The sequence below is a fragment of the Hylaeus volcanicus genome, chromosome 5 (genome assembly GCF_026283585.1).
Source record: "Hylaeus volcanicus isolate JK05 chromosome 5, UHH_iyHylVolc1.0_haploid, whole genome shotgun sequence".
Taxonomy (NCBI): domain Eukaryota; kingdom Metazoa; phylum Arthropoda; class Insecta; order Hymenoptera; family Colletidae; genus Hylaeus; species Hylaeus volcanicus.
Genome location: NC_071980.1, coordinates 7,554,652 through 7,578,339, shown reverse-complemented (window position 1 = coordinate 7,578,339; position 23,688 = coordinate 7,554,652). Strand labels below are relative to the sequence as shown.

Sequence of the window (23,688 nt, the reverse complement as noted above, 5' to 3'; positions counted from 1 at the left end):
ATTTTATCGGATTACCATCGGCGTCGCGACGTCCGTGGACTTCCTAAAACGACGCACTCTCTGCGCACGAGAATAATGAATCGGACGGTAACCAGAAACTGTGCTTCGCTTTTAAAATCGCCGTCTGGAATATATCGAATCACGGGCTAAGTCTGCAGATTCATTCTTCTCGTTTTCGAACGGTACAAGAATATTTGTAATTTTTATCAAAGTTTAGGTTCGATAGTATTACCAAAGGGTTGGCGAGATCCTCCCGATGAAAATGAGTCCAAACACGACCCAGGTCGGACTATCTTTAGCTACACATGATTTATAGTCATTCCTAAGTTATGAGAATAAACGTTTCATTAAAAGTAGTCCGATCCGGGTCGTGTTTGGATTCATTTTCATCGTAAGAGCTTCCTCGACTCATCGATGATGCTTCCACAAGGATATAACGAGAACAAAAATTTGTACTGATTGTACTATCGCAAGAGTATTATCAAATCCTTAACCTACGTTACTCATAGTATCCTCGATTCAGAGATTAGTCGCGATATTATTTGAAAATGACGTAAATCATCCCCTTATGAACCCTTAATGAGAGAAAATAGGGACTAAAGAGGGGACCAAAGACAAAGTAGTACAATACATAAGTTAGCGGTTATACTTATTAGACATTTAGTGATCGGTTAGGTATAAATAGATAAGAATAGTGCAGAAGAGGTTCTTGGCTGAGAAGCTGAAACGAATATATTGGGTTGTCTGGAAAGTCCATGCCGATTTTTGGTAGGCAGTGCAGGTCTGAATATATCGAAATGGTTGAAAACAAATAACACGTGGACATCCCTTAAAAGGTGGAAAAATTGTGGAACAAAATGGTATATATATAATTCAATAAATATATATCGAAATTCAAACGTGTCTTTAAATGCTTCTTAAAAATTGGCACGAACTTTCTGGACAATCCAATACAATACACTACTCCCATCGCGCCGAGTTTCTTCGCGATTCGTAGGTTCCACCCTGTCGCTTAGCTCTCTCCAAGCGTAAAGGGTTAAAAGGATAAATCCGCGTAGCTCTTGAACACGTCGTTTTGGCAAACCCCGAGATCATCATCTTTACCGCGTAGACATCGCGCCAACTATACGCTCGAGCGACAGCGGTGGCGAACACGGATCGCGGTAGGTGATTAGGTGTGACGTGTCGGGGTAGTAACTATGTCGGACAGCTGACGTAAGATCAACGCGGGCGTTCAATTTGTCCCTTTGTGACACGCCACCGTTCAGTCGGCTATATTTGCTAGAGAAATTGCCGTGGAATATCTGGAAACACGATGCTCCGTGTTAAATTGAAGCTAGACTCGAGCTTCGGCTCGTACCTTCAATACTGCGCAGTCCAGGTCGAAACTCCGTTTCAATGAAAAATTTGAGAAAAATTGTCGAGACGTCTATGGAATTTAAAAATAAAAATAAAAAAAAAACTAGTTATCGCTAGTCTCCAGTTTTATTCGAAGCACTCTTCAGAGGAGCCACGAAGTTTTCACGGGCTCCTTGGAGCGATTTATTACCCATCTCAGGAGATCCTTGATTCGGTTGACGGATCAACAAGCGTTTGAATATCTGCCAGATATTCAGACGTCTTCGTGGCCCTTTTCCCAAGTTGCCAAAATTGGCTAACGGATCGCCTCTTGGCGTGAATGATCCGACGAACTTGTTGTTATACGTATTTTTAGGTGTTGGAAAGATCGATCGGATATTCTATGAAAAACAGAACTCTGTTAAAATCGCGAACGCTTTTATTACGTGTTGATTCGGTAACGATCGCTTCGGCTTTTGTTGTCCAACGCTATCACGCATTCTTTTCCGACGCTCGCAATTTAAACGAACCATATACGCATCGGAAGTCATTCTGAATTGATAATTACGGTTTTTTTTTTGCAAAAAAAGCGGGTAAAAAAAGACATATCGAAAAAAATCTTGATAATGGGACCACCGGGGAGACACGCACTACAAGATGCAACAGGTTTCATTCCGATTGGTTAAGCCATCTCGGCGTAATCGGTAAACATACCTTGAAAAAAAAAAATATATATATATGTTGTCCAGAAAGTTTGTGCCAAGTTTTAAGAAAAATGCAAAGGCATATTTGAATTTTTATATATATATATTTATTGAATTACATAGGTACCGTTTTGTTTCGCAACCTTTCCACACCTTTTAAGGGATGGGTATATGTTATTCGTTTTCAACCGTTTCGATACATTTAAACCTACACCACCAACAAAAAATCGGCATGGACTTTCCGGACAACCCAATACATGTCGAATTGAGTAACCTCCTCCTTTTTCGAAGTCGGTTAAAAGAAAAAGAAAAAGAAATCAAATCAGAGCACTACGTTCTCCCCCTATCTCTTACACTTTCTGTTTCCAGAAACTTTAAACAAACTTCGAGATTCTTTAAAATCTCTCTAGAAAATAAACCAAGCCTCTTCCAATGTCTAGCTTCGGAAGTTGGAAGTAGAGATGAATCGCAAGCAGAAACGGAATGTTTGACAACGGGAAGAGCGTGTCTCCTCTGTCGACCAAGTGTCGCTCGAGTTGCGGAATCGAACGGTTGCAAGTTGATTTCGAAAAATTGCTCTAAATAGGGCCAATTGTTGCATCGTCCTTTGGGACTATGCTTTCGTAGATATGTATAATGCATGTAGGACGATTCTGGAAACTGGGACGGGTCGTGTCTCTTTTTCGGTTGCGGATACAAAAACACGATAAAGGGAACAGCTGAATGGTTTGCGAACGTATAATTCTCTGTGACCTCGTTTTTTCAACAAGTGCAACGATGTACTTGGAAGATACAATTGTACCTTTTTAAATCGTGTTCTTCGGCTTTCGACTCGCGGTTCACAGGGTCAGTTGAAGTAATATATGGTAAACACCGTGTACGAATACTATTTTAACAAAAACACGGGATTTCGTTAGAGTTTGGTTTATTTTCTGGAGAGATTTTAAAGAATCTCGAAGTTTGTTTAAAGTTTCTGGAAACAGAAAGTGTAAGAGATAGGGGGAGAACGTAGCGCTCTGATTTGATTTCTTTCTTTCTTTTTTATATATATATATATATCAATTCAGACTGACTTCGTCCGACAATGTAGTAGCCCGTGTAACGAGCGATTGACCTTACCAGTCGAGGGTTTAACTAAGTTGGTTAAAATTGATTGAAACGTCGTGCAACGATATTGAATCGGACGAAGCTATCGGTTGTACTTTATCTCTTGTACTCTGACCTTCGTTATTGTTGAGCTTTCTCGAACGCAATCGCGTATACCGAACCGATAATCGAACAGTGATGTCATAGGGAACGATTAAGGTTGGTTGGATTAAGTCGAATCCAGATGCGGCGAGAAATTTGGACCTATCACGGATCTTTTCGGGAATAGAGAATTGTTTATTAGTGGAGAAACCAGTCAACATTTATAGGGAACATCTTTTCTTTATCATTGATCGATGTTTAACATTAGTAATTAGTAGACTGCGGATCTTTATGCATTCGTAGGAAATTGGAGGAAGGTGCAAGAAACTATGAAATGCAAGTATATGCAATAACCGATCATCTTTCTTGATTTTTTTAGTAGGGTTAAAAGAATCAGGGTATTGAAAAAGTACCCTGGAAAAAAATATATGAGGTGCAGTTTATAAGTACGAATATTTTCGTTTTTGCAGAATTTAAATATCTGAAATAGTAACCGAGAAAAGAAATAATAAAGTTATGGGGCGTTTACCCTCATACACGACGCAATTCGCGAAATATACTTACTTGTAACAACTTATTATGCAGAACACTAACTAAAATAAGATTCGTGGTAAATATCATCCGAATTATATCGCATTTGGCCTCGTTTGAATCAGAAAAATGTCAAGAATATGATGGTGAAAGTTTTACAACGAAAAAGTTAGCAATAAAAAGGTATCATCGTTGCGTTGAATTGTCTCGCCGACATACCCTGGTGTTTTCGCTCCGTCCTCTTCTTTATTCGCTGTCCTTCTCCACGGTCGAAGCTCGTCGGTGAACATCAGAGAATATACGAACTCAACGATAACTGCACAAGATCAGTCCCGAGCTTGTGCAGTTACGAAGACATAACTGTATATTCGTTCTACGGGTCATCCCACTCTCGACAAATAGAACGTATTTTTTGAGCGTCGCCCAGTAACTCGATAAACGCGATTGTTGAAATAATTGGATAAACACGAACGTTGCAGTCACTCGATAAAGACGAATGTTGTAACAATTCGATAAAGAAACGATGCAGAGAATGAACACAGCTGCGCCGCTGTGGAAGATTCCCGGGCGAACTCTCTTCGAGGTTGAACGGGTTAAAAGAAAGTATCCGATATACGTGTAAAGGGCGCATAGGTGAGAAAACCGTTTAAATCTTTCCCTGGCTTTCCAAGTGTCGTCGAACCGTGATAAACCAGCTATCCGATTCCTCTCTCGTGACTTTTTATCGATACCGTGGATCGCGAGCCGCAAATGAAAATTTCGCGTAGGTAGATCCCTCCCAGACGCAGCTGAGCGTGTAATGGGTGGCTATCCGCGTTCAATCTGGCTTCCATCTACGTTTGCTCGTTTTGCAGTCTCCTTCTCCCGGTTATTGCCTACTTACCGTTGGCTGACTAATGCATCCGCGCCCTCAACCGGACCGTTTGATTTCATCGAATCAACAACAAATTATCGCGGTCAATTAGAATCGCGTTTAACGCGATTCCTTAGCGTACTTGGATCGATTATGAAATAACCTAACCACGTGGGATTGTTGCGCAACGCTACAATCGTACATACCGAGTATCCGAGCGCTTTATGCCGCTCGTTATTTGTTTCGCCGTTTCTTTCGCGCTGTTAACCTATACGATAGGTGGCTCGTTAGATTCGATCCTTGCTTCTTTGTTGCGAGCGAGTGATAGACGGGAAATTTGTTAGGCGTTGAATTTATGTCGAAGTTAAGTCGAAATAACTGCTTCTTAGTCAAGCTTCTTATTCAATTCTCATTTCTGACTCCAACATCGTCATTAATAGTTCATTTGGTATCGCAGTTGCACTGGGATTCAGTCTACCGAGCATTTCTAATGATACCCAGTACAATAAAGAGACGAATAACAAACACGATTCGTAGAGTGTAACTACAGTAAAGTCTCCGTAAATGCACTAGCTTAGTCCCGAATTTGTGCACTTCTGGAGACTTTACTGTATTATCAATCAAAAGGTCCTGACTTCAGATCTCAAACTCCACGAGTCCACCCTACGCCATTTTCTATCCCTTTACTTAATCCTCGTATACAGTTCCAAGTATAATTTCACCAAAAGAAATTCGAAAATCCATCGAAATCTTTGTTTCATCCTTGACGATTAGTCCTAATTGTTCGATGCAGCGCATTACGGTTTAAACGCACGCCACGATGAATTCGCGTTTTATGGGCTACACGTACACGTATCCTTGACCATAATTGTCCCGCGTCCCTTCGTACGCATCGCGAATATTCCGCCAGGCATCACGACGCGACACGCGATAGGATACGTCTCACGTGTCGATAAACGAACTTATAAAGCACACGTCCGACGCTGCCACCGCCGACATCCTTGGCGAAAATGCACAACGAGACGTAGGAATGCGTCAACGTGCTGCAATTACGGTAAAGGTATAATGCATCGAGCGAATTGTTGCGAAAATTATTGCCCCGTTCCAACAATTACCTTGCAGAGGTTTAAACATTTCTCACGTACAAGCCTCAGTTAGGTTTCTCGAAGCTTTTTCAGATCCTTGGTATACACCTGTAAGTCTGTATAACTTGATTCTTATTTGCCTCGAAGTGAGATTCTCGATGAGTTATTTGTAATCACGCGTCGATTAATATTTATCAGAGTTCCTTGATGGAGCTCCGATGGAATGGTGGAAGAATTGTACGTTTCGAGATTGTTTCCAGAATATATGCTACAATTATGTTATCGTTTTTGTTGCAGGCCTAGCCCGTGTGAACTACAGGACCCACTTTGGGTCAAAATGAGTGCGATTACTGGCAGCATCACCAAGAAGAGAAAGAAATCAGATTCCAAGTCTCAGTCGCAAATGTGAGTAGAGAATCCTCCGTGAAAATGAAGTCGTTGCTTGTATTAAGTTGCTCTCGATAGTTGCCGAAACTTGGTACACAACTCAAAGTCACATACCACGTAGGGATTAGGGTTAGGACTATAATCTGTGTTCAGAAGACAACCGTTGACTTTGGGAATCCCCAAGTATGTACTCAGGAGTTTCTGTATAGTTCTACCCTATCTAGAATATGCATCTACCTTTAGTCGATGAATTTATCGACAGAGCGCTCTGCTTTGCCAGTAGGAGCGTTCTACTTTGCCAGTAGGAGCGTTCTACTTTGCCAATCGAGCGCTCTGCTTTATGAACCGAGCGTTCTACATTACCGAGTCTTATCGATTAAGCGCTCTGCATTCTCGACTGCCTCGCCCTTCTAATGTTCTAATCCGTCGTCCAACGTCCTCAACCCTGCACATACTTTGTCTTGCTTACCTTACATTTTACCATATACCATAGATTTCCTTCGTTGTAATTTACGAAGATACGCGCGGTTCTTTAGCTCGAAGCTCACGCTTTACGGTGATTTTCATTCGACTTAATTCGACGAACCCGACTCAAAGCTTTCTGGAAATTCGTTATGCGTATTAAAGAGTCGACGTCAGAGATTTATCGCGATGTCGCGAGCGTATATACGGCAGTCAACGTCAAATATTTTTTCCGTGCCGTGAGCAGGAAAATTCCATCGGGTGGACGGGGAATCTCCGTGCTATACCATTTCGCACGGTGTGTATTTTTGTAAGTGGGTCCAGGGATGAATTCGGTGCGAGAGAACAATGAGTTTATAAAGACGGAATTTCGGAAAGAATGGCGCGTGGGATGAGGAGTTTGCGGGCTTGTTTACTTATCATTTGAAGTAGTTGATAGGAACAGGGTCGTACTTTGCAAGTGCGGGGTCCTGGATAGGGTGGGACTCTTTTGGAGTAAATATTCCTCTTTAATTCTGATGTAATATTAGGTACGATAAAGTGGCAGGTTTTGAGGAAGAATTAATAACAAAAATTGTAGAGGAATACCTATTAGATTAATACGCTTCCATTGAAAAATGTTAAACCAGAGGATTCTCATCGTAGACAATAGTTATCAATAGACTGCGGATCTTTCTGCAAAATAAAATCTTGGGGAACGTGCCTAGAAAAATTGAATCTAAATACGAATTAATTTTATTCTGCAAATATTATAACGTGAGCTTTACTTTTAATCTTTTTTTATATTCTTGCACATCGTATGCATTTTGTAGCTTCTTGCACATTAAAATTTCCTATAAATGCATAAAGCTCCGCAGTCTAGTTATCAATTTCTTGCAGTCACTTTCAGTTAATTCCAATCCACATGTATTCCTAGTAATTCCTCTGGGAAAAGAAAGGAACAGATTGCAAGTGGAACGACAAACGAATAGAAAAGTTTGTAATTTCATCGCGCCATTCACTTGGTCGAAAGGTAAACAGACCTCATGTTCCATGGTATCAATTAAAATCGCTCACCTCTAATTAATGCGTCGTTCGTTCGGTTTCTCGATTAAGTTTTGATTGATCGTTGTATACTTACCGCGAGCAAATCAGTCGTCGCCACTAAATGTTTCAGTTTCGTGATTTATGGTCGTTTCGTCACGAACCATTTCCGTAATGTTCCTCGAACAGAAGCCCCGGGACAGAGGTCATCCATTAGCGACCGTGAAAAGATTAACGAGCCCATATCGCGGTTCGCGAAAATTCGAGAGATCGATCCAGACATTACCCGAACTTGACTGCAAACTGGATAAACCATCGAAATTCGGTACGCGGGTTATCGAATTCCTCGAATACTCTACTTTGGGCTGAAATACACCGGGGATTATAGGAATACTCTTCTCGATACAGTAAAGTCTCCATAAATGCACTGAAACCATCCCCACCACCAGCAGTGTTTACATGATCGTATATTCTCTGATATTTGCCGACTTGCTTCGAACATAGAGAAGGATATGGAATAAAGAAAAGGACGGCGAGAAAACACAAGAATATATAGAGGAGAAAATTTAATGCAACGGTGAAACTTTTTTATTGTTAACTTTTTTTTGTTGTTGTGAAACTATTACCATCGTGTTCCTGGCATTTTTCCGATTAAAATGAGACCAAACACGACGTAATTCGCAACATATTTACTTGTAACAATTTATTATGCATCATACAGGGTGTCCCAAAAATGTTGGAAGTCTTTGAAAGGAGTGACTCGGGGGGTGATTTGAAACAACATTTTCGCTAATGAAAAAGTTGTTTCAAATCACCTCCCGAACTACCCCTTTCAAGGACTTTCAACATTTTTGGGACACCCTGTATATCGTTGAACACTAACTAAAAAAAAGATGCACCGTATATATCGTCCGAATTATATCGTATTTGGTCTCATTTTAATTAGAGAAATGTCAGGAATATGATAGTAAAAATTTCTTCTCTACGTTCGAAGCTTGTCGGCAAATAAATACCATAAATCTACCATAAATGCACTAGTTCTGTCCCCGAGTTTGTGCATTTATAGAGACTTTATTTGTACAAACTTTTCCAAGCAGAGTCTTTAGGAGTCGTGGCCGAGATTAAAATTTATTTTTGTTTTAAACGGAATCATTTGATCGGTTCGTAAATAACCTTTCACTGGAGATAGCAAATTAATCATATTCTGTTGGAAACTTTCTACAGTTACCAATCTTTGCTCGGTCTGCTAAATGGGAACGCGTGATAATTACTAATGACGATTATACATATAATCGATGAAGATGTAGTAATATAGTATTATCTGGTAGTAAATTTTGAGTTAACAAACTGTGGTTATTTACGAATCAACCCGATAGTCTATTGTTCGAAGCAAGGATATGGGTTGTCTTTGAGTACATCGTCAGAGACCCTGAGAATAAGAGGGACATAAATTAAAAATGTTGGAAATATACAAGTAACTTCCGTATTCCTGGCCTTTATACGGCACGCACAAAAGAAGGCGAGATTAACTCGTTCTACTTTCGTTCTCGGAAGCTCATATAAAGTTTATACGAGCTCTGGTTATGCGCGAGCATCTGAGAATGAGAATAGCGTTGGTTTAAGGATATTTTTAGAAATTAATTCGTATCGTATGGTGCCCGATAAAAGTAGTATTTCCCAGCGGCGTAGGCACAATCAGAAGTTTTCTAGTTACCATTCTGTTCGAAGTATCAAGTGCAAGCATTAATTTAAGTCTTCGTTAAATCGGAGTCACTTCGATGTATCGAGAACTTGTTCTAAACGATTTCGAATTTTTTAACGAAATTATGGATCGCTCTGCTTCGTAAGAATCAATTTCTTTTCCAATAGCTTAATAAAACAAAATTATCGATTAAATATAATCGCACATCGATAAAACGTGTTAATCGCTGTTCAATTAATCATCATTTCCGAGAGATGAACGGAAAAGGCTAGCCACGTTTAATCATGCAGCATTTCGTTATACCAATTTACTCTATCTTCGTTTAGAAAAGAGCTGAACCCAGACTCAGGGTCCGGAATTATCCTGTACGTGACCAAACACAAAGGGAATACTTAATGACGCTACTAATAACAAACGCTCGCCACCTTTATCACTTTAAAGAGTGATTAACATTATCGATTACGGTCTTCTGGTCTAGAGCGCTAAAAACTCGTGTTTCTTTAGAGACTTTTTGCTGGACCGCATAATTAATAACAGCCTTTTCGAACTTTGCATATTTATTTATTCATAGCAGAATATCAAGATATCAGATATCTTTTTTCTTGTGACTAAATATCGGTTGTGTTGTTAGATATATCAATGTTTTTAATACTATTTACATCGGAGCAAATTTCAAATTATTCGTGCACATACAGTATTCGATTTTCATTGATTTCATCGCAGATACAATCGACATTGCAACGAATATAACTAGAAGCGTGACGATATCGCAATCGACACCGCGATAAAGTTTCCCCGAGACCTGTCGCGACACTTATCAAAAATGCCGGGGCAGAAGAGGGGAAGGGTAAAAGAAACGAAATCGAATGGTACTCGACTCGGAGCCACGCCATTTTTACCGAATGTTATTTATTGATAGTGTAATCGAGTGCAACGGACAATCAGTGATCGTCGATTTTGATTGTTTACAGTAACAAGTGCCTTAATGAGAAAAGACGACGGAACCTGGAGAGCCATTTTATCGATGAGATTGCCGAGCTGGTTTCCGCCACGGACATGAGCTCTGGCAAGACTGACAAATGCCAGATCCTTCAGAGAGCCGTCGACCGGGTAAGAAGACAGATTTGTACGTTTCTGCCTTTCAAATGGCTGATCGATAAACTCGCCGAGTCCTTCGAGATCCGATCGATGCACGTCGCTTTTTACGACGGTTCGGCACGTAGTCGTGTGATCGAGGGATTCGTTTCCTTTTCCACGCGAGGAATACGAGACAATTTCCTTCAAAATTTCAATACATTTCAATAGATTAGAAAGTTGTTTTTCACTCGTTTCTTTTTTTTTTCTTCTCGCATTCTTCGGTTTCGTCCTCGTTTGTTTTCTACATTCTTTCCTCGCGCGTCTAACGACACGAACACGACCTTAGATCCGTGGGGGGGGGGGCCCCCCCCGGTTCGTCGCAATTAAATAGTATCGGTTTATAGCGCAGGGCTTCTTAAACTTTTTTTCTTTTTTTACAAAAATCTAAAGCAATGATATGCAAATATTTTGTGACGATTTATTGATTAGGTGACTATATATATATAACTTCACAACAGTTTGTGCAACTTTAATATCATATTTTTGTATGTTTTTAAACAAATTCTGAATTCTGAACACATATAAAAAAAACATAGTTTCAGAATTTGTTTAAAAACTTACAAAAATACGATATTAAAGTTGCACAAACTGTTGTGAAATTGTATTTATCGTAGTTACAAAAATTATGCGCCCTATTTTTCATCAGAACTGCATTTTTTGCAATAACATAAATGCAAGAGAATATTAAATATTTTCTATTAAAATCTCGCGACGCATAGTTTAAGGAGCCCTGGGTTAGTATAAGGCAAGAAAGTATACAGGCGTTTATACAATTTTGACGTAGGGAAAGGTTTCCATAATTGAGCACTCATTTCCAGGGTATCGAAGTGTTTTCCAAAAGATACTTTAAGGCTTCGTTATTCGATCGAAAAAAATTAGTATGGTGTACATCTAATTCTTTTTTTTTTTTTTATTTCGAATACAAGCATACACGATTACAATTGAACACGAAAACTAAAAAGCAAAATCTGGAATTTCCATTCTCGATTGAGAATCACGTTTTCCCAACTTTCTAAAGTAGCGATGGGTTTTCCAATACATATACTTTGACTTCGTTATTCAATCATAAAAAATTACACTTTTAATTCTTATTTCGAAACATTTGGTTACATATATTTGCACGTCGTAGAAGAAACGTATTTAAACATTTATTTAATAAGCTCTCGTGCGACACCTGAAACGATGATACAGTATCGTCTCGAAATAAGCAACCGTTTACCGCCTCGAAATAAGCAACTCGCCTCCACCTTCTTGTTTGAAATTGCCCGCCGAGCGAGAGGTCTGAAAAAAATTCGATTTTACTAGCGCTAAAATGAGAAAGCATGTTAACTTCTATCCTTCACCAAAGAGCAACACCCGTGCTCGAACGATCACTTTATAGTTTACTTTATAGTTTGCCGCTACACCGAACCCTTCCCCCTCGTCTCTCTCGAGAATAAACTCAAGCCGAATAGGACACCATCCTCGAAATAAGCAACTCGCCGGTCCCGACCGAGTTGCTTATTTCGAGACAATTCTGTATTCGCTCCAATAATAAAACGCGTAAAGCGTGATTAATTCGTTAAAAGGGAAATTACTGAAACAACATCGCGCATCGCACAGTAGCAGAATTATTATAGCACTAAGGTCCGATAATCGGTATCCGTTTTCCACTCATTAACAGTAATCTCGATGGAATCGATAGAATTACTGGCAGCAAGATGAGACGTTTAAGATGAAACTGACAATTAGTACCTAGACTCGGTGCTGCTGCTTTCACAGAGTACTTAACATCGCGTACAGAGTGCCATTTTCACTTTCATCACTGTATTCTTTGCATTTTTTTTTTTATAACGGTAATTACATACCAAACTTAATTTTAACGCGTAACGTCCAAGGTATCGATTTCCCTCGTCGATTCTATGCTTAGAACGTGTTGGCACAGTTTGATCGCCTAAATCTGGGACGATCGTATAATAGATTAATTATAATCGGTAGGTTCGAGCTCCAAGTTTCATTTCGCGAAAGAGATTCTCTCCGTTCGTCGGATCCTCGCGCGGACTTTCTTCGGTTTTGTAAAGACGCGCAGGCCGTTTGTGTCTGTTATTCTGTTCGTTTCGAAGGCTGGCTACGATTGACCGATGCCGGTCAATAATAAGACGCCGCGAAGATACGATTCGCGTCCATTGAAGCCTTCCGACAGTTTCTCCTAGATACTGTTGCGAGATACCATTGAAACGTTACGTCGACTCGCGGACGCATTTAACACTTTCGCGGACGCATTTAACACTTTCGCGGACCATACAGCGGCGCGCAATCCTTCGCTAGTGGAACAGGTAACGTGAACTTACAGGCTTTTCTAAAGGAGACTTCGGGATCCTTATTTTTAATTAAACGCAAACGGCAAAGAGTACATTCGAACTTTAAAGTCCACGATGATCGTTTAACACGTTGATCGCCACGCGAATACTCGTGAACATTCCGTGCCTATTATTAAAAAGACACGAAATCTCGATGGCCCTTTCGAAAAAGACGCGTCAGCGATCCCGAAATCGTTAACCATTTCGCAAAAGAGCCAACCAATATCTCGTCCCGTAATTCACTCCGGCGCTTTTTGTGTTTCTCGGAAAATGAAATGTGGCCCGAAATAAAAAGATAAATCTCTCCCTATCCTTCGCTCTCCACTTTGAATAAATCACCGAAATTAGAGAATAAATTTCTCCGTGGACATGCTTAAAAAAAAAAAAGAAAAAAAGAGAGAGAGAGAGAAACGGGAACGAGAAGTGAAAAAAAAGCGTGGAAAGAGAATGTTGAACAAAGCAGTTTCTCTCGAAGAAGTTAAATGTACCCTCTCGCGAAATTTATTTCTGGAAGAAAGGAAATACGCGCGTGTATATGTGCATCGATAAAATAAGTTTCGTCTTGGGGTGAAAAGTGTCGTGTCGCTCCCGAAGACATTCCTCTCCGCCCAATAATATTTTGCTGCGAAGTTACAACCGTGTGTTTTTCTCGGGACGGAAATGATCCGCTCCGTTTCGCCACTGTTTACAACGCACGGTTTTGTTTTTCCCCGCCTTTCCTCGATGTTTCCGCTCCTGGCCGTCGCGGTACGCCGACAAGGGCGCTGCTCGTTAAAGTTACTAGATATACAGTTAGTCGCAAAATTACACTCTCCTTATATACACACGTGTGCTACGTATTTAATCAATTCTCAAAGTTAGAACAACCAATTCAAATTTACGTTGATACAAGCTTTAATTCGTTAAGAAATGAATCGAAACCATGAAGACTGTATAAGGAGTTCCAACTGTGTAGTGTAGAAGTGTGATCAAAATCCCGAGCATTAAATTGTGAATATTTCTACCACTCGCGGCGCTAGTGAGCACAGCTACGATATATATATATATCGTAGTCTATATATATATAATCGTACAATTCAATGTTTCGATCATGAAGACTGTATAAGAAGATCCAACTCCATACGAAAGTTACTAGAAAACTGTTATCAAACTGTTATCATATATGTCATATGTGTATCGTAGTCTGTGCGCACTAGCGCCGCGAGTGGACGAAATATTCACAATTTAAAGCTCGGGATTTTGATAACAGTTTTCTAGTAACTTTCGTATGGAGTTGGATCTCCTTATACAGTCTTCATGATCGAAACATTGAATTGTACGATTCGATACTAAAAGTATAAAGAGGATCCGTGCAAAGGAATTCACCCAGAGTCAACATTTATCGTGTAAAGAATCGATTAGTGTATTAATTAATAGTTATATATGCCAAATATTTATAATTGAGTATCCAAGTGAATACATCTCGGAATAATTCTATCGTGCACGCCCTCTCGATGTCGCATCAAGTTCGGTCTCGGACGTGTGGAAGAAAAACAGATGAAATGAACCGTGAGCCACGATATCGCGACGAGGGGGTCGAGCAAACGACCAGATATATTCGATTTGCTGAAAATACGCGAAACGATAATTGGTCCGAGCCAACGTCTAATTGCTAGCGTCGTGTCCGTCCGTAGAAACAGAGAAGTTCTTGCGAACAGAGAAGGAGAACAGAAATGGAAGGGGGTCGAACTTCCCGTCTGTTCTTCTAAACGCGTTAGCTCTGCGGTTCGACAACGAGCACATGTCGATTCCTTGCACCGGGGTCGCAATATTCCCTCGTTCGTCTTCTTCTCCGTTCGACACGTTGCGGTGGACGCTTCTAAACACAAATTGCAACGTTACTTAGGTATAGAAATTAATTCTTTCCCTTTAAGTTTCATTATTGACAATCTTGGTCGAAAGAATTTCTCGAAACGTATTTCCCCGCCATTTTCTTACGGTAAAGTACCAACCTTTGCAGTAACGAAACACACAGATTTCGACCATTTGGTTTTATCGAGATTCGAAGGTCCCTAGCCGAGCTTCCGTCGCGCACGAATTCCCTAGACTCGAGAAATCGTTAAGAAAGTACTTCTTGAAAGTTTGTCACGTGACCTTGAATGTGACGTCACCGAGGCCAATAGGAAACCTTCCAAACGGCGGCGTTATAACCTGAGCTACCGGAGCAAGAGTTCGTGTGACGTCATCTGCGCAGCAGAGCTACGCGCATCCTGTCCTACGACGTGACCGAGGTAGAATCAATTGTTAATTTGCAACGAAATCTTTTTCCCGTTCAGTGTCATACCGACAGTGGTTAGCGATGATAGTCGAGCGTGTTGTTAAAGGAATTTACAGGAAACGGGGACTCTAGCAACACGTTGACAATGGAATTGCATGACCCATCGATGCAATTTTTGTCCCCCTGACCTCGCGATGCAGTTGTATTTGTTTGACCTATTTCTGGTTCGAAACACGATGCTTTCGATCAAGGAAACATTGGCATAGAGATATTCCATTCGCAATTCATACTCTTTAAGATGATTATCAAATTTTTATACCGAATTCTGTACGTTCGATTTCGACGAGAATCGTTTTTGGAGTAGGAATCGATAGTCGATGTTACCTCTGACAAAGAGAGCATTGCTTTCCACCCAATAAATTCTGAAGCTTTTGAAATGTTCATTCAAGCCACATTCCTAAATAACAATCGAACATAGGACTCGTCCCTCTTTAAGCGTCATTGTTAGATCCGCCTGAAGATCGATTACTTTCAAAATCCTCCGCCATTGAAAAATCACTGGTACAGGATGAGTAATGTACCGCTTAATTCTAGTTCCTTTTTTTTTTTCCTATCGCAAATGCGAACCTGCATATCTAACCTAAGAAGCAGTGATTGGCAAACCTGAACATTTTCCAAAGAAGGAAATGGGACAAACACATCGGCAAACCTCCGATTTATTCGAAGTCTAGGATTTTGCCTATCTCAGCTTAGAAGTTTCGGGTCGTATAGGGATGGAGTGACTGGGGAAACGATTTTTCGAATCGATTCTTTTTCTTTTTTTTTTTTTTTATAGGAACCGAAGTTCCTTGCATTGACGGTTCCGACAGCGACCGAGGAAGAATTTATCGCGTGCGACGTGTGCGATGGGACGGGAGAAATATATACGCTTTAAAGCAGAGGCTAGCGGCAACGTCGCAAACCGTTTGTCGGACTCAGCCGCCGAGTCACCGACTTTTCGAGGCCACGGTGTACGTTGTGTGCCCGTGCGCTTCAATTCACTCCGATTACGAGCGCGATCTATCGGTGCTGGGAAATATGAGCTCAAGGACGAGCATTTCCCTCACGATCGTGAAACTCGGCCGGTAACGCAGAGATTTTACTTTCCTTCTCTCTTCGTGTTCCACTTACACCAGTGGCGCGCAACCTTTCTCGTTTATCGGGTCGAACGGAACCACTTATTAAACTTTAAACTGTATACAAGATACAAGAATCGATTCAAGCTTATGCTACACGTTAAATAAGACACGATTCAGACCAAGTTACATTATATCCATACCAATATTATAAAGATCTAAAATTTGTTTGGATGTTAGACGTAATCTCTGGAACTACCGAACCGATTCTTAACATTTTCTCCGCAACACAAAGCCACGATATCCCTTATCACGCAAACTACGTTTTTATTTTGATAAAAATAACTTTCCAGTTCGGAATCTCGATAGTGTTTATAAATCAAGTCGAAAGACAGTGTTGCTCGGCCGCTTTATCGACGGGAGCTTCCCGGCTACTTTATCGACGCGCGCTGAGCAAATGATACGCGAAAATATTGTATACTACAAAAATATTAACAATCGGTATATTATTACGCGAGTCGAATAGCTTTGCGCACCGCTGACTTGCACGGTTAACCTTGCGTTACAGAATGGCAACGCGACGAGTTCAACGCTTTTTCTTTTTAACATCCGCGTTAAATATTTTCGTCCTGCGCGGTTATTTCTTGTCGAGTAATGTTCAACGATTTGGAATTTACTTTTCTTTTCGCCCTAAGACGTGCGTCGTTTTTAAACGATTTTAATTATTACTCTCGTTTATTAGGGAAAGCATGGGACAGGTTCTGATTCATCTGCTGGCATTCTTGGGTATAATAGTAGGCGATGCGTTAATCTTTGTTTTGCCGATTTAGCTTCGTTTATTTATACTCGGAATAATTAGAAATTGACGAGGAAACGTACGGGAGAACCTACTCGCAAAATTTATGGTCGTCTTGGAGGTCGCGGAGGAATCGTGCTCGAGCTCCATCGCGCTGCTGACAAACAGGGTGATGAGTAATTGTTTGAAGCTTCTGATAGCGAGGACAGATGCAACGGTTTGTTGCATTCAATTATCACGAGACGGGGGAATGCGGATTATCAGTTCAAATATTTGCCGGAGTGTGCCAATAATCGCGTCAGAATTAAGAAGTAAGAGTGGCAAGGAAACTCGCACGCAGCTCAACAATTTTCCGTCGGGTATTATCGTACAGTATTTTTTCTATCCAATCTGTTCCTCTTATTTTCTTCTTGTTTCATAATCTGGCGTAATTTCACAACGGAGTAATTTTTATTCGCAGTACGAAACCATGTAACTTGAAATTGGTAGATTTTCTCATTTTAACAGCGAATATCCATTTTTCCATTCGCGCCAAGATAAATTTCTGCAATTGTTATTCGTTAATTTCGATTCAATTCGCCATGTAGGAACGAATGACACGGATAACCGTTTACCTGACCCGTTTTCATTGTATCACGTGCGCTGATTTCATCTCCGAAATTATTCCCATGCATTAGAGTCCGCAAACATTCGTCCAGTTACGACAAATTTAATATTTAATCGTAGAATGTTTCGAGTAACGTCCACGGGCGTAGTTATCTCGCGTCTTGCGCAATGTTGCTTTTGTCTTCGTCACGCTATAAATAAAGAACGATTTTTTATATTAAAATAACGAACGGAAAAATGCCAGCCGTTTCGGTTGACAAATGAAAGCAACAAAACAGTTTCGAGAGGAAGCGATCGTGGTAATTAAAAATTGTTGCTGATTTTATTTCGATATTACTCGTGTTGACAACCGTATGATTAAGTTGCAGGGATATTGGAACCGTGATTTATTTTACAACTCGATCGAGTAGATTTGCTCTGCTGATATCTTGTTGGGTAAATTGTTTGGAGTTAGGATTAATGATGAACACATTTTTTTGTATTGCAACTAAGTAATCGATATTGACATTTTAAACGATAAACGCGTTTCTTTATCGGTGGATTGTGATTGGGGGCAAGCTTGAGAGTGGGAGATGAAGCTTACGATGGTTCTTCTTGCTTTCAGGCCGCTTTTTCCTTTATTTAACTTAACATGTTCTCCTACTCGACTATATAGAGTGTCCCAAAAATGTTGGAAGTTCTTGAAAGTGGTGGTGATTAGAAACGATATTTTTACTTAGCGAAAATGTTGTCTGAGGCTTCGTTAAGGAGATATTAACCCTTTGCACTCGGATGTCCCCTACGATGGGACATCGTAAGTCTAACAAATTTTGTTAGTAACACCATAAAGGATTTATGTTTGTAGTGGTGTTACCGCATCAAGAAAGCTAGAAGAATTTATAATCAAGTTTAATAATACCAAAAACGACACGTTTCCAAAGTTAGACTATTTTATGTAATGCGATTCCTGTTCGCATGTTTTGCAACGAGATGGTGCAGAGTGCAAAGGGTTAACAGAATATCCAGACCAATCAGAGCGCGGCTGTCTAGCATGTAGCTTATACTACTGTGGCTGTCTAGCGCGTACCCTATACTACTGCGGCTGTCTAGTGCGTAGTCTATGCTACTGCGGGCGCTCTGATTGGTCCGGAGTTTTCTGTTAATATCTCCTGAAAATACAACTCTCCTCGGACAACATTTTCGCTAAGGAAAAAGTTGTTTCAAATCACCCCCTGAACCACCCCTTTCAAGGACTTGCAACATTTTTCGGACACCCGTGTATTTTTTCACGAATCGTCTGTTTTGTTCCTACTATTCACGATGAATTTATCGAATTCCAAGCTGGTCTATTTAATTTTATCAACAATGTAATCCCATTCTCTGTACAGATGCAGCACATTACGCAACAGAAAGGCTCGAATAGTCATGCCGTTCAACAGGGTGAAGTGTCTTCGTCGAATCGTAACATACTGTCCAGCGATCAAGTTGGTTCCGTTTTACTCGAGGTATGAATCAATTCTCTCTTACCGACCCACCGAATTCCACCAATCGAGATTGTTTCGATACTCCTACTTACTTTCATCAACTCACCACATTCGTTTCGTTCTCGTTCGGTTCGATGCACATTTAGCGACTCTACACCGCAGGGTTTAAGTTGCGACGAGTCCAGTTCGTGTAATTTTTAAAAACGTTTAAGCGTATCTGGACGTAGCCAGAGGGTTCTAATTGCTACGCGTCAGGGGTAACGTAGAAGATTAGATAATCTGAATCGATTTCGAGGAAAATTGTCTTTGCGTCGAGCGTAATCAAGTCGCGCCTAAGCGTTACCACGGATGGAAGAATGACCAGCGCGAGAAATGAGCTGTAAATAATCGACTGTCCTTTAAATAGAAATCGAACTATGCCAAGTCTGGTTGTCTTCTTGTACCGCGCGAAATTGCACGTTAGAGATGCCCATCGGGAGAGGAGTATAGTACTTGATTTGTCAGCGATTGCAGCTATACCCACTTCGAATAAGTTCGATCTAAGTTTCATTAGGATCTAAAATTTCATTCAATCGCTCAGTTAGGAATCGATGGTCATTTAGTCGTTCGTTTACTTCGCACGGTACGGATTGAAAATTCGATATTGATTGCTATTTAGGACAATCCTTGACGAAGCACACGAAAAGAGAACGTTAATTTCGATGTAATCGATGGATTAATTGCACGCGTTGACGTAATCGCCCAACACGATCAGCTCTCCAAATATTATCGTCAGCTCGTCGCACATCGCATCGGCATCCCTCTAACCGTGTTCTGAATTTTTGTCTAGGCGCTAGATGGCTTTCTATTTGTTGTAAATACGGAGGGACGCGTGGAGTGCGTATCGGATAATATAACACAATATATAAATTATACGAGGGACGATGTGCTCGGCAAGGATATTTATAATATTATTCACCATGGAGACCACAACACCTTCATGCCGAGCTTGTTGCCCATGTCACTAGGTTGGTACACCCTTGATACAATATTCCTTTTCTTTTTCTTTTCTTTTTTTTTTTTTTGTTGCGTTAGTTCTGGAAAAAACGATACCTCTCGTTTCATTATTTTTAAATAGAGGCTGCAAGATGTATGGAGATTGGGCAAGATTCTTATCTAGTTGAAATGAAGAAAAGACGAACGACTGTTTGTTCGTTATGCGTTAAATAGCAATTAGTATTTGAATTTTACTTCGATTACTCTAGAACGTAATCACGTTTTGTTTATTACTTTTATTTCGGTCTCGTTCCGAGATCATAAGTTGTAGGTTTCGGAAAAACTTGACGTAACGTTTCTATACACATAGAAATATCGCGCAGACTTTACGGTAACCTATACTCTGTAACTTAGAAACTGAATCGTTACACTTGCATATAATTCTATTCGATAAATAAATTGCATCTATGGATCTGCAATTTCATAAAAATCAATTTATAAATGAAATTGTGTATAGGTACACAATCGATTTACCAAATAGAATGATATATTTTGAAATAAAATAACGTAGTAAAAATTCGTTGACGCGATACAATTTATATCGTCTTGACAGCAAAGATGTACGAATTGATCGATCGGTGAAATTCTACACATGATCATAATTTATTTATCAAACAGACTTGCGTCAATATGGAACGATATGTTTTCACAATGGGCGACTAAAAATGTTCGGTCGAGGCAAACGCCACGAATAAATTGCTATAGGTTTGGTCTTATTCGTTGTTTATCGTTCCAATAAAATTTTGCCCATCTTCGGTCTTTCGGCCTCGAGGGCACATGACGAAACGATTATTTATGAGCGCGTTTCATATACGTCGGGGCCAGTTATGATAATGTTTAACTTCGGCATCTATTTACGCGTGTGCCTTTTCGGTTTATCTCGTCTCGTTACGAACTCCGGCAGTTCTGCAACGGGATGATTTATCTTGTGTAATGGAAGAAGACGGTTTCAAAATTCACGAGCTAAGCAGAAACTCGACGCCAGCCGATAACCGCGGTGCGCTTCGGTAGCTTGCTTTTCCAACCACCGCTTGCTACGATTTCGTTGCAATTTGTTTTATCACGATAAATAAGCGGACTAGTCATCTTTTGCTCTTTCGAAAATTACGGTGACTATTTGACGTTGTCAAACGGAGCAAAAAACGTCCGTTCGAAAACGAAGGAAGCGAAACCGCTCTGTTTAATTTAAAATCAAACGATGTTTAACAAAGTAATTCTTCGTGACGCAAACGAGCAATTCCATTGGTTTTATTCTGGGTATATTCTGGGTTTCGATCCTCCGTTGCAATCTCTTCGATCGTAGTTTTTAGCGTTGGTAGTTAGAAAAGAGACCAGTATTTTATTTTAGAAAAGAGGATAATTATATTCCTGGAATTCGCAGAGGAAAACCAATGGAGTCGCTTACTCCAGAAAGAATTATTTAATTACTCTCCCCTGCGAGCAAGCACGAGGCTTAAGCGAACGTTATGTAATTCAGGCTGGACGAGCGAGCCACAGCCCCAAGCGAAGAATCGTACCTTCAATTGCCGCTTCTTGGTGAAGCCGCCCGATGATAAAGAAGAGACTATGGAAGAGAAGCAGCAACGAGTATCGAAATACGAGTCTATGCAAATCTGTTCAGCTCTTTTGCCAAGTAATAGCGATCGTCTGGAGAGCGGTGACGTGTCCTCCGAATCCTCGGACATCGGTCCTTGCGTAATGTGCGTGGCTCGAAGGATACCGCCGAACGAGAAGCCCATCGGTTCGTCCATCGAGCAGTTCACTGTTAAGTTGGACACCACGGGGAAGATTGTAGCGGTCGATGTCAGCTGGTTGTCGCCTCCTTACTCCAAGTACCTAACCAAGGTAAGGGTACGTAAGAGATTCCTGATGCATTCCCCTTCTAGTCGATCCAGCAGGTGGTAGTCGCTAAACAACACGAGCAAAGAAAAAAAATCGAAATAATACACAGTTCCACCCTCGATTTATTCAAATAAATTTCTCCAGCATATACCTTGTAAATTTTAACACAAATTGTACACCATGTACGAAGTTGATACTTCGTACTGTTTACTTGCCATCTTGACATCTCGTATCGCAATTTTTAATTCTAGAAATTCTAGACCCGACTTTTTGATATACATGTCTCGGTCATATTGGATCCGTCATTTTGAATTTTGCAATTCTGATATCAGACTGAAAGTTTGCGGCTCAAGTAAGTCATAAATACCAAGTTTGCGGGCCGCAGGAGGAGATTTGATATTGTTTTACATGTTCTATATACAAATATGTGGACCAATAGTTTTTATGATTATACCATAAGTAAGAATTATTGATACTTATGTCGTTATTAGACTGCGGATCTTTATGCAAAATAAAATCATCGGAAACATACCTAGAAAAATAGAACCTAGATAGGATTCAATTTTACTATCCAAATATTATAATATAAACTTTACTTTCAATATTTGTTTATATTATTGCATAATGTATGCATTTTGTAGTTTCTCGCACATTCATATTTCCTATAAATGCATAAAGCTCCGCAGTCTAGTCATTATTGATACTTATATACATATGCAACTTCAAGAAAGTTCAAAAAGTATTTATGATTTATCACGAGGTATTTATGTTGGAACTCCATCTCGTACAAAAAAATTTACTGGACCACGGTTACATAAATGTTGAGAGACACTGCTCTAGAGGAACGGTGTATTATTTTTATTTTTTCTTACCCTATGTACTATTCAATGTTTACTTGGAAGAAATCAGTGGTCGGTGGACCACCAGTGGCCCAGATAGCTCAGCTGACTAGACCAGCGGTCCAGAAGGATCGTAATCGATCCGAATCTCTCCGAAGCCCCCTCCAGATGAATGACTCGACTCTACGTGTTCGGCGGTTTGCCTGTTATTTTCGATGTTTGCGCGTGACTGATGATATTCATATTTGTGACCACCAAGTAGCTATCGAATGAAAGGCGCACGCCGGTTTGCATAATTAAGCGGCATGCTAAGAGCCTCTGTGCCCAGCGGTTACGGTATCGAACTAGCTCGCCAGAATGAGAGGGAATATGTAAATTCGATGTAATTATCGAAGAGGTATCTTCGATTCTCCGACTGTTCCAAGTCCGACTCTCTTCGACTCTCATTCTTCGGGGGTTGAAGTAAAATCTTTGAAATATCACGTCTAACAAACAACTGACACGAACCGTTTTTGTTTGTACTCTGTTGCAGGACCTGATTGGCACTACAATAAAAGACTTGTGCCACCCTCTTGATCTCAGTAAGCTAACTGCACATTTGAACGATACGCTTCAAGTCGGTCAGAGTACCAGCGGCGTGTACCGGCTACGCGTTAGTCCTGATAAGTTCCTTAACATTCAAACAAAGTCAAAACTTTTCAAAGCAAATGTGATGAATACACACGATACCGACTTCATTATGGCCACCAACTCTATCATCGGGTAAGTCGAGCAGCCTAATGGTTCTTACGATCCGTATATCTCGTAGATGTGTAACTCGTTGCTCTTCGAGGCTCCGTTCCGCCTTGAACTAATCGTCTCGAATATTTTCTAAACGTTCTCTTTCCATTTAGAGATCCTCCGAACGACGATTAAACCGAGGCTCGAACGCGTCGACACACCGACCACCAAAGCGCGAAACACCGAGCCAATAATAATCAACTCGA

The 23,688-nt window shown here is 40.4% G+C and overlaps 1 protein-coding gene across 16 annotated transcripts in view; it reads left to right on the top strand.

Annotated features, from left to right (window-relative positions):
* Positions 1-23,688, top strand: part of LOC128877508 (putative uncharacterized protein DDB_G0291608) — a 143,763-nt gene that overhangs the window by 94,222 nt on the left and 25,853 nt on the right. For 12 of the 16 annotated variants that reach the window (XM_054124864.1, XM_054124856.1, XM_054124860.1 and 9 more), the window contains 6 exons: positions 5,997-6,104; positions 10,245-10,383; positions 18,891-19,007; positions 19,816-19,993; positions 21,499-21,872; positions 23,235-23,464. In XM_054124864.1, coding sequence (XP_053980839.1) covers positions 5,997-6,104; positions 10,245-10,383; positions 18,891-19,007; positions 19,816-19,993; positions 21,499-21,872; positions 23,235-23,464 — 1,146 coding nt within the window. Of the gene's footprint in view, positions 1-5,996; positions 6,105-10,244; positions 10,384-18,890; positions 19,008-19,815; positions 19,994-21,498; positions 21,873-23,234; positions 23,465-23,688 lie in introns of those variants that run through there. The other 4 variants (XM_054124867.1, XM_054124866.1, XM_054124852.1 and 1 more) reach the window with 2 other exon arrangements.